Raw genomic sequence first — 18761 nt, 5'->3', positions numbered from 1 at the left:
CAAAGGTGATGCGTGTGCAGAGGCGTTTGTGAGTGTGTGTGCAGGCGTTAGACACTCACCATTGTACAACACTCTGAGCGTGGAGGCATCTGACCCTCAATAATAGATGTGGCTGCAGTGAATATTTAATGAGTTTGGGGGTGTAGATGCATGGACACGTTTACACACACACATGCATGTGGAAATGGAAATATAATATCCACACCTGTATGACGTTCAGACCGAGGAGCATGGGAAAGAGTTCTCTGTGTGTTCGGGGTGATGCTCTCGGTAAAAGATACTGTGGATGTTGGCCAGCCGGCTACTTTAGCTCTAGCTCCCCTCCTCACTCCCGTCTCTCTCTCTTTCTCTTCCAATAGGGCTCTCAGGATAGTGCTGGCGGTCAGGAGGGACTCGTACCACCACCTTTCTCCGCGTTCCCTCCACCTCCACCGCCGCCCCCCCAAAACGGCCTGACCCTGGATTACGGGGGTAGCCTGTATGCAGCGGGGGCCGTCCAGGGCCCCGTGGAAGCCGGCGGAGCAGCGAACAGCGCCGCCAACGCTGCCAACAGCCTCAGTGCTCAAGTGAGTGCCAGCCTCTTCCTCTGTGTGCTGCCCACATCAGGTCTTTGCCTTGAGAGGGTGCCGAGAGCGAGAGTGCAGAGGAATATGTGTTATAGATTGAAAAGTAAATATAGTAAGTCGTTGGGATGCACCGATCTGACTTGTCTTCTCATAATACTGATGCTGCTACCCAGAACCTGCTTACTAACCATCAAAATGACACAACTGATCGTCCTTTTTCTGTAAACCTGTCTTTGCAGAACTTATTAAGATTCCCCCTCAGGGTAACATGAAGCTGTAACTATTCATCAATTCTAAAGGAGCAACTTGCTTCAACATGCCCCCGTCACAAATTCAAAAAATGCACCTGAACCCGAGACTGTAGCTTAGAGGCGTTCGAACCGGCAGTTTGACACTCACTTCGAGCAGCTCCAGCAGAGTGAAGAGGGACAGAACAGGGGATATAAAATGTAAATGTGCCCCAAACACTATAACACAGATCTTTGCTGGAAACTACTATTACTACTACAGGGTGCTCCCCAGAAATTTTTAGTGTTGCGGCGAACCATCTGTCCGGGGGGGGGGGCGCGAAGGCTCGTCAACATCAGTCCGGGTTAGGGGGGGTGCACGGACAGACGGTTATCAACTCTGTCAGCCGGGGGACGGACGGACGCTCATCGCCGTCAGCTGGGGGACGGACGCTCGTCACCGTCACGCCGGCGTGCATTATTATCTCTATTTTATATTTCTAAACCTACGCCTCTTAATTGCATCTTTCTGCTCCACACTGCTAAAGGATGATTGCTCTATTTAGACTTCACACTGAGATAAAGCATTAGCATGATAATATGATAATTAATATATATATATATATATATATATATATATATATATATATATATATATATATATATAATATAATATAATATAATATTATATTATATATATATATATATATATATATATATATATATATATATATATATATATATATATATATATATATATATATATATATATATATATATATATATATATATATATATATATATATATTATATACACATACATACATACATTCATTTTTAGAGTATTAGAGAGGTAATTTAGCGGCTGTTGTATTGTCCTATGTTATAAGGGGTGCTGAAAATCCTTGAAAGTGCTTATGTTTTAGTAAATAAACAGCTTTATAATTGCTCAGCTAGATTTTACAAAATTAAGCTTTTTTGTGGTAATACTTCATCCCTTTGTAGAATCAAGTAACATAGATTTGATTGTTTAGAGCCACATGTCATTTAATGTATTTGTGTATTATGTATAAATGTGTAATGTACCACAGCTGCAAGGTGCTAGAAAGCTTAAAATGCTTGACCATGGAAAGACTTGAGAACACTGTATACTGCTAGGTGTTTCTGTTATGTTCTCCACCTGTTTAAATCACTGGGAGGAGGGTACATAACAGAGAAAGTTTGTTAATCCTTTTTTTCAAGCGGAAATAACGATTATTCTCGTGTTTCTGCTTCTTGATTTGATTTGTTTTCTTTTTTTATTCAATTTTCAATCAAATATTTTTGGATTTCAAGCTGTCATCAGATTGTGGAAAGATCTGTCAGCATCTTGCACAGTTTCCTGCCATTTTCAATATAAAAACACGACTTGATGAATCTAAAACTGGTTAAATAAAGAAATGGTCGTTGTAGACCCAAAGCTATCACACTGTAAACAATGACAATTTGGAAAAATTTCTAGCATCTCATCTTATACATCTCTTCCTTTCTTCCTTTTTTTTCCATCCCCGCAGACAGATGGGTCCTCCCAGATTGACGGTCAGTCAGGGGTTGGCTCGGGAGGAGGAGGTGGTGGAGGGACGGTTGGGGTCGATACAGACGACAAGGGGACCCCCAAACGACTCCACGTGTCCAACATCCCCTTCCGCTTCCGAGACCCAGACCTGCGGCAGATGTTTGGGGTATGTAGAGCAGAATATTTCCTGTTTCACTTTGCATCGTTAGATGACAATAAGGCAGAGAAAGTGGCCATTTTGATCATTTATTATACATCATAGAATGGGATTGTGAAGGAAAAAAACGTTCTGTGGTATCAGTTTCAGATAAAGGGAATCAGTTCTTGTCCCACTTGACAACAAAACCTTGCTATTCCATCTGGTAAAAACGTTATTTAAAGTCAGGTGAAGAAACCTGGCTCCTCTTATTTTGTCAGAGGAATGTAAAATGTGGTGCAGGGAAAAGAGCAGAGGAAGATCTGGTGGAAGGAAAGACTAGCAGGGCTGGCTCAGTGCCAGCTCATCATGGTTGAACAGTGCTGACACCCCGTGGCAAGATGCAGCACATGACTTATATGCCTGTTCAGCCTCTTCATATTCTTCCTCCTCTTTCCTTTTCAGCAATTTGGCAAAATCCTCGACGTCGAGATCATTTTCAACGAGAGGGGATCCAAGGTAGGAAGTTGGAGATTGCATGAAATGTTCTAAAAATGTGTTACCAAATCCGAGCCAAGCAAAAGCTTAACTGCTATTTTCAACCTCCTCTCGCTCCCCCCCTCCCTTTCTTCTCCCATTCTCCCCTCTCCTCTGCTTGCAGGGCTTCGGTTTTGTAACGTTCGAGTCGAGCGCAGACGCAGAGAGGGCCCGAGAGAAGCTTCACGGTACACTGGTGGAAGGACGTAAAATCGAGGTAACTCACCAACCTCGCCCCTCTCTCTCCCCTTCCTCCCCTCCTTTTTTTTTTCTTCTTCTTCTTTTTTTTTCTTTTTTTAGAAACAGTGATCATTTTCTCCTCTGTTTCCCCTCCATGTCCGACTATGAGAATGAGTATGTTCTGGTCGTTTCTGCCCCAGAGGTTTCCGGATGGCTGTATGTGTTCAACTCTAACCCCTCTGGCTTCACTATAGCATGGTGCAGTGGTGCCGTGCACACAGAACGTCTCTTACGACGGCACTTTCTGTCGATGTTTTATGCTGTCGTTGCTGTTCTGTCGTTGATGTTGTGGGCTGTCCATTGCACCTTGATCTAAAAAAAAAATAATTAGCTGTGTGATTTGCAAAGCATGCTGGGTGGAGTGGCTACACAACAGGCATGGCTGGAGAGACGTCACTGCGACAGGGTTGCTGACGATATCCGCTTCTGTCACAGCATGTAGGATCTCTTTTAAAATTTTCTTTTTTGTTTTCCTGCACCTTTTTCATCACCAACATCACTTCTTCCATGTTCATGATGAGTGGCCATGTTTGGTTTATGGTTGTGTTTATGACTAGAAGGGCGGTTAACAGCCTCTCAGTTATTTTTCCTCTGAAAAAAAAAAAGTGCTTGCTGGTGTCTGTAAGAGGCTATTGTATGTTGCATGGACAGATCATGAGGTCAGAAATCGTCTCAGAAGTCTTTCCACTCTTTCCGTTTAATATTACGTGGGGTGCCTCTGGGTTTTTAACAGTTTTTCTTTTTTTTCCGTTTGATGTGTTCAGACATTGATGCATGACGGGGGCATTTTTCAGGGGGCAGTGTTTGGGGGAATAAGATTGCCGTGAGAAGTGTGGTGTCATTTCTGATGCTTCAAAAACAAAAAAAAAAAAGCTGTTTAATTTCAGACGTGCAAGATGGATGGGGGAGAAAAAAAAATGTTTTGTTTACGCACACACTTGCATCCACCACTCCTGAAAAAGGAAACGCCAGATCTCATGGAAGTGCATTTTGTTGTGACATCTTTTTTTAATTTGATTTTTCAGCATGAGCTCGGATTTCAGTTGCAAATGGCCTTGGGAGATCAAATACACCATGCTTTCGACATTTGCTCTGGCTCTTGATTTTAAAATCACGCTTTATCTATTTTATTTTATTTGTTTTACTTGCTACTAAAGCTCCTGCATGGTTTCGAATGTCCTGCACTCTTCTTCTCTGTCTCTCTCTCTGCTTGTGTGTGTGTGTGTGTGTGTGTGTGTGTGTGTGGGTGGGTGTGCAGAATCAGAAATATGGAGGGTGGAGAGAGGACGAACATGTGACGAGAATGCAATAGATAGCTGTCGTTCCCTCTCCTTTCCTTCTTTTTTTATTGGTTCTCCTTCATCTCTCTCCACTCTTTTTCACCAAGCCAGTCTGTCTGTCCTTGTCTCTTTCTCCCAGTTGTGTGTCCCCATATGCACCTGCATTTCTGCTGTCCGTCCCTTCCCCCATATCTCTGTCCATTTTCCTGTCCTGTGATGTAGTCAGGTAGGATAGATTAAGTTTGATTTTGAGTGATTATTTTCTCAGAATATAATCTGGGCTGTAATTAAAGGGTAGTTCCCCCCCAAAATCTGATGTTAACTTTTGACATTTTCTGTTTCCTTTATTTATGATCTGTGTTCGTAGTGGGTTTAAACCAGTAGAGGCTAGCTTGTTGTCCAATGGCTGATACTTGTAGGTGACACGTGACCTGTGACATCACTTCCTCTCTACCACAGGGTGGGGGTTGCTTCTCATTACCTCGTTTTTTTGTTTATGTTTTTCTTTTGGTTCATCATTTCTTTCTTACATATATTTTCTCTATTTCCCTGATGATTTTTGTATGTTGTTGTTGTTGTCAGTCTCCACGGTAACTGCTCGCGTGTCCTCACGCCGTTTCCCTGGCAACGGTAAGTTGTGTACACATGGCATCATCTTTGAATGACCCCTCCCCCCACCCCATCCGTCAGTAAATTATAAGAAAAAGATAAAATGCACCCAACATCCAAATGAAGGACTCCTTTACTGAAGGGAGCTTGATTGATTGATTGACTGATTGACAGAACCCGATTGGCTAATCCTTTGATTGATTGGGGAGGTGGTGAATGAAATGATTACGAGATTAGCCCTTGACCGCATGGCATTATAGAGGCCACTTGTATAACTGAATGTACTGCATCTATCTGCAAGTGCAACAACTATGACTACCACTTCTTATGCATTCATTCCAATCACCTCTCTAACTGCATTCAGCATTTAATTCCAGAGCTGTATCCTGCATGGTTTACTCTCTTTCTCGTCATCTGTATGACGTCATATAGTACTATGTCATCTCTCTGTGTCATGTGTCAGCCAATAGCTGCATTTTTGCACCTTAGTGGGACAGCATGCTCAAGCATGAGTGCTATGTCAGCTTTACTGGAGGAGGGAATAATAGTTGTCTGTTTCTCATGGTGTACTGAAGTACTTGATTATCACTTTCTGTACCACTCTGTAGTCTGCAGATAGTTGTAGAGGTATGGCTGCTCAGACTTAACATCCAAATGAAAGATATGTGTATGTGGATGAGTAGTGTGCGCCCCCAAAGAGGATGCAAGCTTATTTTTTACCTAGCAGCAAATCTACTCTTCATACGTAATTTTAGCATTTGAGAAAACAAAAAAAGCTGTCATGAAACAATTCAGACACACCAGCAAACCCAAGTACAAAACCTTGTCACTGATGAAGTAACGGCAGCTTTTCTTTGTTTTGATTTCTGTAACGAGGTGTCCTTGTTTTACTTTTTGATCAGTTTGGTTCTGGATGGTGTGTGTTGGTGGTTGTGTGCTTTCCGAGGTCTCTCTGGTGTGCGACACTGATCTGGAATGCCTGGCAGTGTTTCACAACCATGGTTTGATTTAATTTCTTCTTTTTTTTTTTCTTCTTTTTTTTTTTTTGAGGAATGATATTTGCATCCCCCATCCTCCTCTGTCTTTATATCTCGACTTCTCTCTCTCTGTGTATACTCGTTCTTGCTCCATTCATCATTTCTCCATTGTTGCTCATGTACAGTTAGATCCAATGTAGGCAAATGGTCAGATGTGTTGTGTGTGCGTGTGTGTGTGCGTGTGTGTGTGTGTGAGTGAATGTATTGCATCTTGTTGTTTCTGTTTGTTCATTAGAGGAATTGCACATTTGGATGGATTGTTCACTCTCTCTGCCTCTCTCCTCTCCACCTCATGTATGTGTTTTTTCTGTGTCTTTTTTCCATGTGGACTGGCTCCTCCTCCTGCATCCCTCTATATTTCTGTCTCTTCGCTGTCATTCTCTCTCCCTCCCTGTCCTCCTTTTTCTGTATGATGTGTATTTGATTGGGAGGGCTGCCAACCTTTTTTGATTGGTCTTCTTGCTGCATCTGATGCTTGCTGATTGGCTAGTTTTTGCTCAACTGGTGATGTGATGCGCTCTTGATTGGCTGCGTGTAATTTGTGTATGAACTCTTTCGATTGATGTTTTTTGCATTGTGTTCAACTGATGACTCTGCCGCTTAATTCACCTTCTTTTTCCCTCCTTTTTTTCAAAGGTAGCAATATAATGGTCTTGGATTTTCTTTTTGAATGCTTTTGTTCTGAGATATTTCGTTGTTTTCTTTGTTCTGTGTGCCAATGGTTGCATTGTTTGTGTGCAAAACTGCCTGACTACTCACCAGGATCCTTGTTTTTAAATGTCTTTCTCCTTCAAAAGAAGCGCATGCATCAAATACCATCGCTGCTCATCAACAGAATTAACCTCTGTCATAAGTTTAAAAAAAAAAACCATCTGTTTACACTTAAAGCTAAATGTGAAACCTCTGACCATGAATCTCTCACAGAATATATTCAGTTTAAAGAAAGCTAAGACACAGACTGTAATGTGATTGATTCTGCATCATTTTGATAATACCTCACTGCTTTATTACATGTTGAACTGGGTTGACTCGGCCCCTGACCACTTTTTCTGGTGTCCAGGTCAATAATGCCACAGCCAGAGTGATGACCAACAAGAAGATGACCACCCCTTACTCTAACGGAGAGGGTCTCGCTACGCTGCCATACGGTAATACACTTTAAACTGAATAAGCAGCCAAGGCAGGGTAATGTGACTTAAATAAATATCACCAAATAGATAGAAGTTTTTGCTTTCTAGTTTTGTACCATCCTGGAACTTCGTGTTAGATTTGCTACATTCCCTTTATACCTGTTCCACTGAAATGCATAATATCTGACAAAATGGAAGAAAAGCTCAAGTTTTAGATTCCTGTTTTCTTGGGATCATTATTGTTGGACTATAGAACTTTGTGAAACAACTGCTAGGAATGGAACATAGAAGATTACATCCCAGATGGCAATAAAAGACAATTACAATAAGCTGATTGTGATGAATTCTTAAATGAATATCCTCACATGGATGACTTGCAAAAGCTCTCCAACTCGCTGACGTACAGTCCTGTATTGGTTTCCTGATTCATTCCAAGTTGCCTGAGCCTGTCACCGTGGCTGAAGGCAGGGCTTGCACACTGTGTAAATACTATGGCTTGCAGAATAAAGAATGACAGGAAGAAGAGGTAACCACCATTCATTAATCCTTCACTCTTGCAGGAGGACCTTATAATTAATTATTCTAGAATGTTTAAGTGTCATCGTAAGATGTGAAAGAATATTTTGTAGACTGTCGGGATCATATTGGGAATTGTAATTATGTGGGACAGGATAATTGTCAAATGTTCATATTGTCCCATGCCAAACAACAACAACATTATACTTTATTTGTAATCATGATGATGTGACTCCACTTAAAGTCTGTGTTATCATAACATTGAATCATCCTGTCCTGGCAGTAGAAGCGGGTGATCTGATGATTTTAGATTGTGCTTGCCCGTCTGTGTTATGTGATCACGGTAATGTAGCCAATTAGATTGAACCATTTACTTCATCTCGCTATTTCTCGGGTGATACAAACTGGTACTGTAACAAATGCAACTTGGGATACAGACAGCAACATGGCAGATAAGGAGTTTGCCAGAAAAGAGCTGTCTTTAATGCCATGATGTGTTTAAGTGATGCATGGAGAGAAATTTCTAAGCCAATTACAATTCTAAATCTTTCAAAATTAACAAAAAGAAAAAAGTTTAGATTATTGATCTCTTATTGTCAGATTGTGAGATCATTTTTTTGGGCCAGATCGCCTCCACGTACCGAGTAGTGAACACTCAGACGTAACCTGTGTAGACAGTCAGTCTGGGACTACACGTCCTTTCTTCACAATGAACTCACAGATCACTGTGAACAAATGCTTTTTGACTTTCCTGTCAAATTCTGCCTCCAATGTACTTTTATTTTTGTTGACTACAGCTGGATGGAAGTTGAGTCCCATGGTTGGCGCCATGTACAGTCCCGAACTCTACACAGGTATGACAACAAGGATTAACTTTATACCTCACGAGATGGATGGAGACAAGACTCATGAATGCTGTTGTAATCCTGGAGGAATAAAGACGCTGTCGTTCTTCTCCTTTCTCTCTGTCAGTACCGGGGTTTCCGTACCAAGCAGCAGCAGCAGCTGCCTCCACCGCCGCGACCTTTCGAGGCGCTCATCTCCGGGGTCGTGCCCGGCCTGTCTACAGCGCAGTCAGGGCAGCTGTGCCACAACCTGCCATCCCGACTTACCCGGGGTAAACACACAAACACTAATGAGAACTGATAACCAGTAAACTGCTATTGACAAATAAAACTAGACGTAAAGTTGTTTTAAACGCATGTCTTCACTGAGTTAAAACTAGTACCTCATAATTGTGCATGTTGTGTGTTTTGATATATTTTCATGGAGCTGTTGATAGTTTGCTGAGCTGAAATACCATTTCCTTGTACCTCAAAGTGGTTAAATGATATTGCATCAGGATCAAATAAAGTAGTATTTATTTTTTTGAATAGTTTGTCTCAGTGGATTAAAGTAACAGTAGTATCACTCTGAAGTTGATGCATTTGTATACAAAGAGGTGGTATTTTGTCTTGCATGTTGCACGGTGTGTAATAATCTCACCCTTCTTTCTCTTCTCTCTTTCACAATCTGTTTGGCACTGTTTTTCTCACCTCTCCCTCCCTCAATCGTCACCCTCATTTGTTGTTCCCTGCAATGCCCACATGGTGGCGCATCACACCATTTCTTTTGTTGACTTTTCCGCCATCGCTCCCCTGTCCTCTCTCTTCTTTTTCTTTTCCTTCCCCTTCTCGTCTCTCTCTCTCAGTGTGATGGCCTATCAGGATGGCTTTTACGGTGCAGCTGATCTCTATGTAAGTATAACTCTGTCTCCACTACTGCCTCACTCCTCACCTACGTTTTCCCCCTCTTGCCTGTGGGTTTTCAAGTGTGAAATGGCAAAGACCAAACCCGTAGAGACGTGTACTTTTGGGTGTTTTTTTTATTTATCCCAGACACATTGTAAGTTCTCCTGACTTTAAGTACAGATAAAGCTTTTTCCACACAATGTTCTATCTCATGAAATGTTCCACACAGATATAAAAATATCACTCAGCAGCCCCGGCACACACACACTTCTCATCAAAGTCTTCATTCATTAGTAGACTCCTCTAGGGTTTGTCTCTGTGCATTTGTGAGTTAGTTTGTAGCAATGTGATTTTGAGAGTGTGTCTGTGTGTGTAATGGTGTGCGTGTGTGTGTGACCAGGTTGACAATAGCTGTTTCTGTTCTCTCTGTAGACTAGTGTTTCAGGACATTAGTGGCAGATTGCCCCAGGTAGGGTTTACACACTCTGTGTGAGAGCCAGTGTGCATCCTCCTCGTCTCCAATGACTGCGTGCTGCTAGACATTATTGACCATCTGAGATTGAAATGCCTTCTCTGTCTTCTTCTACTAACTCACTGGATCCTGACATGGGTGGAGTTGCGGAAGGGGGAAGAAAAGAATTAAGTTGATATTTGAATTTGGATATTTTACAGAAAGCTGCCATAAATAAAATACAGACAGGGAGAGATGGACGTACATTTTAGGATAGATTAGGTGAAGGCCAGTGCTTGAACAGTGGACACATTCTTTAACCAAAATTTGCATTTGTAATACATTTCCATGACAAGACAACTTGTTATTTTTCCTCAAATGGCGTTTTGTCTTAATTCGGTCAAGCGTTAAAGGTCCCATATCATCTTTTTTGATTATTAGTCAGGTCTAGGTGGTATAAACACTCTGAAAGTATCAAAATGTTCAGTCTGTGGAGACAACCAGTATTCAAAAAGTGTGCCTTTAAATGACCCTTTTGAAAACCGTTGGTGGGTGGTGACTGCACACCAGTAGTATTAGAGAATCCTAGAGAAGGACCCAGTGCTGCATTCATGTACTGCTCAGATGGTCCCACTTCCCGAGTTTGGATGTCGTTCTTCTCACTTCAGTGTGTTTTGTGTGTGTCGGGTCAGAATGTGGGGGCAACACGGACAATGTTTTGCATTTAATTGCAACTTCACATTGACAGCTGTTTGGATATTTGAGTGACAAGAAGGAGCAAAGGAAAATGATAATGTAAACCTTGAGATATATTTCACACACATGCATGTTTCCATCAACCTGAATTTTACTTTCTTTGGATATTCCCACAACATAAAACTGCACCATTAGAATTACAGGCAGTTACAGGTGCTGCAGCTATGGGCAGTATGAGAAAATGTTTGTTGTTTTTTTAAACATAAAAGCATGTAATTCTCATAGACAACCAAAATAAACAAATCTGAACTTGAAAATGAGCATAATATGGGACCTTTGACAGACTAAACCTTATTTTTGAATTCAATCTTTTTTATTGTATTCTGAAGGCAAAAACAAAACAAACACCACCATGTTTTATATTATTTGACATTTTTATTGCTTACGTGCATAAAACTGAGGAAAAAAAGGATCAGTTTTCAAGCCAGGACACTCATTCTATGAACTTATCCAAAAGCGTTTTTTATCATAGACAAACATGCACACCAGTAAAATGTAGTGTGTCAGCAAGCTGTGTTGCCATGCTTGAAATGCAAACAGGACATGAATAATGATCGTAGGGAGGGATGTAGGACAGCTTATATCAGCAGATAATTCAGACCCCTTCCAGGAATCTCCCTATCTGTTTCACCTGTGGCATGCTAACTGAATCAATGTCGGCATGCAGACATACTTACAAGGCTGACTCCTCCCCCAGTCCCCATTCCCTTATCTCCTTCTCCCCTCTTTCTTCTCTCTCTGTAAACCTCCTTCTTTCATTCCTCCTCCCTCTGTTCATTCTGTACTTTCTCAGTCGATAACTGAAACCTGTCCCCTTCTTCTCTTTCTACTCTTTTCCTTTCTCTCTCACTCGTCCTCCTCCTTTCTTATTTTCTACACCCACTGCCTTTTCTTTCTTCATCCCTCTGTACATGTCATCTTTCCTCCTCCCCCCTCCTCCTCCTCCCCTCCTCTCCCAGTTCAGCCTTCCTCCCATAGCAGCAACTGTGTGGTCCTGAATGCGGGGACTTGGTCTTGACTGATCCTTTAGGGTAGAATGCAGCGGTGTGTGGTTTTTTTTTTTCTATTTATAGGGATGTTTGGCCTAATACACTGTACGTTCTGAGTTTTGGGAAAGCATGCTGTGTCCGTCAGTGATTGGTCGCTGGCCTTGTGAGCGGTGTGTGTGTGTGTGTATGTGTGTGCGCGCGCGCCCTTTTTTTAATCCGACTGGCCGACTGGCTGACTGTCTTCTTACACCTGTAGTTTTTATTTTTTGTCTGTTCATTGCTGTCCATCCCAAACATGAATAATGACACAATCATCTTGCCACCCCTTCCCCTTTCTTTAACTGTGTGTTTTTGGTCGGGGGAACCGGGGTGGGGCACAGTTATGGGTATGAACTCTCTCTCCCTCCATGTCCAAGTCACGGTGGGAAACATAATGCACGTAATTGCTGCATAGGGGAAGGCTACAAAGAGTAAAGCACATCATGTACAGCTCAAGATGTTTTTTCCACATCAGTCATGGAGGGAGAGACCCACACAGAGCCTGAGCTACATCCTTGTGAATGCTGTACTGCACCAGATTAGCCAGTTTTGCTGACTGTCTGCTTGTTAATCTTTCGCTCTCTTCTCAGCAGTTTTTCTCACAATGTAACCCTTTAGATTCACTGCTAGTCCTTTAGTATGTAGAGGAAATACAGCAAACCATTCTAACAATTTACTTGTTTCTGTTTTGTCCCACCTCTCCCTCCATTGCATCTCTCTCCTCTATCACACACTCGCCTCTCTCTTGCCCTTCTCCATCGCCTCATCACAGGGAGGCTATGCGGCGTATCGTTATGCCCAGCCGACTGCGGTAGCGACTCCTGCAGCGGCGGCGGCTGCAGCGGCAGCTTACAGTGACAGGTGAGTGGGCTGTCCAGCAAAGCTCGGTGCTGACGTGTCTCGGGATGATGGCTGTTTGCTCGCAGCACTGTCCTGCTGTCACAAAGCAGTCGAGTCAAGTCACTTTGTTTTAAAAGCACATTTAAGATCAACACAAGTGTACAAGTATCAAGGAGAGGTCAAAAACAAGCACATGGATATAGGGCATAGGCCATGTTTCCACTGCAGGAACTTTCCCCAGGGACTAGGACCCTTCGATGTATTTTCACTGTCGGCACCAAGATCTGAATTAAGTTCAGGGTACATTATTTTAACCCCTGCGAAGTTCCGTCTCTGGGGGTAGTACTTCCCAAAACTTAAGGGACGGGGCTTTGATCATTTAACATAAAGCGTGTTATGGTGCATTTTTATTTCAGCCTCCCTTTTTTTTAAATCTGCAGCTGTCAATCCGTTTGTTTGTTGTTAATTGTGCTTAACACCTATATGGAGTTACAGACGATTTGACAGATGTACCGTTGTTGTACAGTCAAGCACAAAAACAACATATTAAAACGGCTGTCGCTTTTTTATATGTCAGCAGTTTGATAAGCCTAATCCTTGTGGGTCTTTAGACCACGGTTTAAACGCAGACAACAGGCTGAAGTAGGCTTTTATTCCCTTGTAAATTTGTTCCTATGACTAAAGGTTCTGGGTGCTTCAGGTGGAAAAACGGATAAACGGACAGAATCACTGTGATGTCGCACTAATGACCACCGTTAATTCCTGGTAAACGGCTGGTGGTTGGTTTTGTATTGAGTAGAAAAGTGAATAGTGAAATGGAAACAGTGAATGATATAGTTATTAAACAAAGTGGTCCAATCTATTTCACGTTTCAGCTGTGTCCCATTCTGTGGCCCGACAGGTAAATTACATCTCCAACCAAACATTAGTGAAAGTGTTCTTAATGAGTTATGACAGCAGCAAACTTCAATTTGAGAATTTTAGATCAATAAAATGTATGTACTTTGAAAAAAGACAACATCTTGTGTGTTAGCCAGTGTTCTACACACACACATTGAGTGGTTCTAGACATGAGACATTCAGGTTCAAATGCCAAATAACTAAAATGACTAAGTACACAATTTGCGGTATAACATTGGTCCACAGAACAATATGTCACCTTGTGTGAATAACCTTTTCTGGATCATGAGACCAGGAGAAGACTTAAAGTATTTTACTATTTCATTTCTACACAAATCAAACAGGAAGTTAATTTTCAAAACGCCCTTTCCTTTCTGCGCTCACAGTATATGAGTCACATTGTAACTCTGAGCCAAACGTCACTTAATTTCTTCCAGGACATGTGATATCTGATGACTCATGTTGGATTTGTTTATTTTCTGATAGCTACGGACGAGTTTACACAGCAGATCCCTACCATGCTGCGCTTGCCCCGGCTGCCTACGGTGTTGGAGCCATGGTAAGTCCCTATAGCTCCCATACTATTAAGCATTCAAGGGAAAGAAAAAGTGAAGTATTCTATATTTTCCCATGGAGAGATTAAAACAATGTGTTAGTTCAATTCGCAATACTACAACATCATTAGTTCCTGTTGAAGACCTTAATTTTGAGGAACAGGTCACAAATATATGGGAATTTATCGCATGTAAACACAGTTTCACCTGATGTGAGCTGGTTTTAAGGAGGATCTTTGTGTCAAGAACTAGTTGGAAGTCTCAATTAATGTTTGTTTAAATAAATTCCTCCACAGTAGATTGACCATAAGGAAAACATAGAATATCGCCAGAATGATAAGTTCAGAATAATAAGAGCCTAAATGTTTGTCTTTTGTTGTTTTCCGCAGGCCACACTGTACAGGGGAGGCTACAGTAGATTTGCCCCTTACTAAAGACCCTCCTTTTCTCAGGAGCTCCACTCTTCCATTGAATTACTCTGAACGAGCTCCCTCTGTTGTCGTGGAGGTGGACTGCACCCAGTTTTAAAGTGTGGAGTCGACCACAACAAAGATATTTCCAGATCCCACCCCTGAGCAGTCCCACGTTTTCTTATATATGCTACTACAGAATAGAGGAATGCTGTATTAAAGACTGACGGATGGCCTTTACATTACAAAAAAAAAGAAGAAAAAAAAGTAAAGACTCAAAATGGCCACCTTCCCTATTGCACGGCTGTATCATAGTCCCCTTCTTCTTATTCCCCCGGCACTCAGCAGCACAAGACTCGGGATGGAGGCCAGATGTTCTTCCAAAGGCTGTGTGTGGATCAGTGACATTTTAAATAGCTGTCAACCATGTATGAGACAGAGAGGAGTGCTGTGTTTCCGGCACAGGCTCGACATTTAAGGAAACAGAGAGGGGAAGCGAGCAAATCAAAGTGTCCACAAAGCATCGGAGCAGGAAGGCGCGTCGAAAGAGCGCCTGCAAAAACATTTTGAACCAGAATGACGAGTCACTAATATGATTTGAAAAAAAAAAAAAGAAAAGAAAAAAAAAACCCACTGATGGATTTTTTTGTAATTCTTCCTTTAAAGTGGGCGGATAGTAATGAGAGAGGATGTCCATTCTTGCTGTGTTCTGGTAGAGGGAGGCTGAACACGGCAGCTTGGAGAGACAATGTGACGGTTTATAACGCTACAGAAATCACGTCCGAAAGCTGAAGGAGGGAAGTTTTATTAGAGCTGTTCCTTACCTCAAGTTTTCTTAGTATGTGGAAATGGTGAACCTTTAAACTTAAAATTGTTATGATATGCAAAGAAATTAGTTTAGAGAAAAAAGTTACCAAATTATTATTATTATTATTATTATTATTATTATCATTGTAATTATTCTCATTCTTATCAAACCATTATTTTCTTTGACTCAGCAGCCACTGCTGTCATAGGACAACTGTGAACCTCGGGGTTAGAAATCAGTAAAGTGAGCATCTGTACGACAGATATTCCACCTTTTGACTATGTGACACAATTACAGCAGGAGTTTCACATCAGCTTCACTACCACTGAACACTACGAAAAAGTTCAACACTACACTTCTTTTTCTTCTTGATTTAATTTTTAGCTCTAGATCCAAACTCGGTCATCCACCCACGACCCCGGGGTTCAAGTACTCGTTGATCCTTTAATGTAGAGATTTATTATTTGGATTTTTCCCCTCGCGCTCCATCTTTTATAGAGCAAAGTCCAACATTGAATGAGTCTTCCTGAAACATACTTTAGTTGGTTATTGTGTTCAAGATGCTGCCAGCAGCAATTACTGAGCAAGAGAGAGATTCTGTCTGTGAGTGAATAGAAAAATATTTAAATGCAAAACACCTTACTATTGTGCATATTTCTATACCGTTGTATTCTATATTTCCAAAACGTGGCTTTTTTTGGCTTTTGTTTTTGTTCCAAAGATTTGTAGAAAGCACATTTTTCTGCCGTATGTATAAATATATTATCTTTGTTATTGTTATGATCATAATCCTTGATAATCCTATTGCTGTCTTTATTTACTTCTTTTTCATCTTCCATTTGTCTCTCTCTTTTTTTTTTATATATCCGTAACTGTCGATCCTTTTTCATGAAGGTGCAAGTTCAATTTCAGTTTTGTTTTATTATTATTTTTATTTCATTTGGAGTAAACATTTGGAGCTGAGAGTGTACCTCAGTGCTGACATACTTAAGGTATGCATGTAACACTACAACGTTTTTTGTCCTCACGGTGAAACATTCAGTCAGTTCACGCTACCTTTTTATTTGTTTGTTTTTGTTTTGTTGTGGGTTGATCATAGGATCTGTCTGCATGATTATATTTCAAATTATACAGGAACGGCTGGATTGTTTTTCCCTTTTTGTGTCCATATTTTGCAGGTGACTGCAGACATTTTGGATTGAATGAACATAGGAGTGTAGCACTTTTGGTCAAAACCAACTGTGTTTCTTTCTTCTTGAGTTTTCCCTGTATTTAATGACTTTTTTGTTTGTAAACAGACTCCCTACATTTCAGTGGTTAAATCTGTCAGCTCGGCCCTTGTGGTCGCTCCAGGTTTGTTTTGAAGATTGCCGGTAAATGTCTGAAAGTGTTAGCCTATCTCTCATATATTAGCAGGCTAATATTCCAACATGGTGAAAAACAAAATGTCATTGTGGGATATGATCTAAATTTTGTGTTAAATGGAGCCGTTATGTTTTTTTTGTTTGGTTTTTTTCTTTAATTTCGACTGTTAACTAATTTTAAAGCTACCATTGTGTTTTTCAATTCTCACACTTGGAAAAACATGCAGGTCAAAGTTTCTTTTTCTCTATTAAATGTGCTGCTGTTGGATTTTTCTCATGACATTTAACATTTCTTTTTTAAATATCTCCAAGTTATTATAGAATGTGCTCTGGACAAAAAAATGCAGGGGGGGAAAAAAAAGAAAAAAAGAAACCTAGCCAAAGATGCTAACAAACAGTCCCCAGCACGTTCTGGTTCCCAACTTGAGAAGTACTACATAAAATACACAAAGATGGACTTAACAAAGCCACTGACGGCATGGACAAACCAGCATGAGCGATACTTGTCAAGTAAAAAAAAAAAAAGTTTTGCATGAATCTTGTGTCTTTCATATTTGACTCCTAAGCAGCCGAGCCCAGTTGCGTTCTTCTTTACCACTAAACTCTGTAGAATGACAGGCAGCTAGCAGTTTGACGCTAGCTCACACAACAAAGAGCACAGTGCTGTTTGACAAAAAGGCCTGCTGACAAACAAAATGGCTGCCGCACAACGGAACACAGGGCAGCTTCATTTTCCTGTCACGGTTTTCTTGCCACTGTAATATAGTTAACTATGTGGCCGTTCTTCATAGTTGCTATGGTTTTCTCACTGACCGGTCCTCTCCCTCTGTCATGTCTATCCCCCTTGACTGCCATTATGTTTTTTGTTATTGAATGTCCATATAAAATGTTTTATATAAAAATGTTTTGTTGTGATCAAAGCTCTCGGCTTGTTTTTCTTTTTGTATTCTATTTATTCAGTAAAATGAATGAGTGCTATTTTTGCTCAACACAACACAACATATGCTGGTCTTGCTGTCACCAGCAAGACCAGCATATGTTGTGTTTTTTGGTGCTGCTTTTGTTGCTGTTCTATGCTGGTTTTTCCAGCAGGGAGTACAGCTGATTTTAAAAATTTTAGTATTGATTGCCTAGTCAGTAGGCCTTAAACCTGCACATATCTTTAGCTAATGAAGGGTAACTGAATAATGGTGGGTTCCATTTATGATGGAATGACCTCTCTGATGCATTTGCGCTGCATAATGTGTCCTGGTCAGGTTAACCACTGTTAGCCAATTGTTAGCAATGCCAGTTGATCAGATTGCATGATGCAGTATTGCGCACGAACAAACACTGAAGTACGTGTCCACAGGTAGAAGTTGGACTGCACTGCTTGTAAGAGTGACTGAGACACACATAAGACGGAAGTCTTTCACAGCTGTTGAGCAAGGGGTCTTGGATTTTGAGGTTGGGGGTTTAACTTTGATGTTTCCAAAACATGAAGTGACGTCCCTATGTGAATGGAATGCACTAATACACTGAATCTTCTAAGTTGATGTGGCAACGAGCTAACAACAGTTGCCAGCGATTCTGGAGCAACATTAGCGTTCATTTGGGGTCGTGTGGCTCATCTGCGAATAAGTCCAATGTTAAACTGTACTTTTAGCTATATGTTTGTCTCCATCAACTTCTATATCTGCTCCACTGTATCTTCACCAGCTAGTTGCTAATTTTGTCTACCTTTTGTTTGGTTCTGAAGTGGTAGCGTTCGCATACCGTAGGTTTATCAGAGCTTTTAAACAGCTGCCAGCAGAGCAGCAGCTGATGAGAATGAACTAGACCAGTTCAGTTGCAGGCTCGACATTCATAACAATGACCTGGAAGACGTTACAGTGGTCTGTAAAGGAAAATGCCTTTGACATTATTTCATGCCTAAGAGTCTACTGTCGTGCTAGTGAGAAGTGCATAATAGGTACAGCAGTGTTTTGTGCATGACAACATGCTCAGAACACAAACATCCCAGTGCTTAGCAGCCTCATGTTTACGATGTTAATGTTTCCACCATTTATGGCATGCTCACATTTGCTAGTGTCACTATTGGCCAAGCT

At 41.2% G+C, this 18761-nt stretch overlaps 1 protein-coding gene across 4 annotated transcripts in view; it reads left to right on the top strand.

Moving 5' to 3' along the window:
• rbfox2 (RNA binding fox-1 homolog 2) overlaps positions 1 to 17594 on the top strand; it is a 41041-nt gene extending 23447 nt beyond the window's left edge. For 2 of the 4 annotated variants that reach the window (XM_030434609.1, XM_030434628.1), the window contains 11 exons: positions 360 to 566; positions 2347 to 2514; positions 2950 to 3003; positions 3146 to 3238; positions 7248 to 7335; positions 8631 to 8687; positions 8806 to 8950; positions 9524 to 9569; positions 12571 to 12659; positions 14025 to 14097; positions 14482 to 17594. In XM_030434609.1, the coding sequence (XP_030290469.1) occupies positions 360 to 566; positions 2347 to 2514; positions 2950 to 3003; positions 3146 to 3238; positions 7248 to 7335; positions 8631 to 8687; positions 8806 to 8950; positions 9524 to 9569; positions 12571 to 12659; positions 14025 to 14097; positions 14482 to 14526 (1065 nt within the window). In that variant the 3' untranslated portion in view covers positions 14527 to 17594. Of the gene's footprint in view, positions 1 to 359; positions 567 to 2346; positions 2515 to 2949; positions 3004 to 3145; positions 3239 to 7247; positions 7336 to 8630; positions 8688 to 8805; positions 8951 to 9523; positions 9570 to 9995; positions 10033 to 12570; positions 12660 to 14024; positions 14098 to 14481 lie in introns of those variants that run through there. The other 2 variants (XR_003986064.1, XM_030434617.1) reach the window with 2 other exon arrangements.
• Positions 17595 to 18761: the final 1167 nt, after the last annotated feature.

The sequence above is a fragment of the Sparus aurata genome, chromosome 1 (assembly GCF_900880675.1).
Source record: "Sparus aurata chromosome 1, fSpaAur1.1, whole genome shotgun sequence".
In the NCBI taxonomy this organism is placed as follows: domain Eukaryota; kingdom Metazoa; phylum Chordata; class Actinopteri; order Spariformes; family Sparidae; genus Sparus; species Sparus aurata.
The sequence above is the reverse complement of the archived record's forward strand: the minus strand, read 5'-3'. Positions and strand labels throughout refer to the sequence as shown.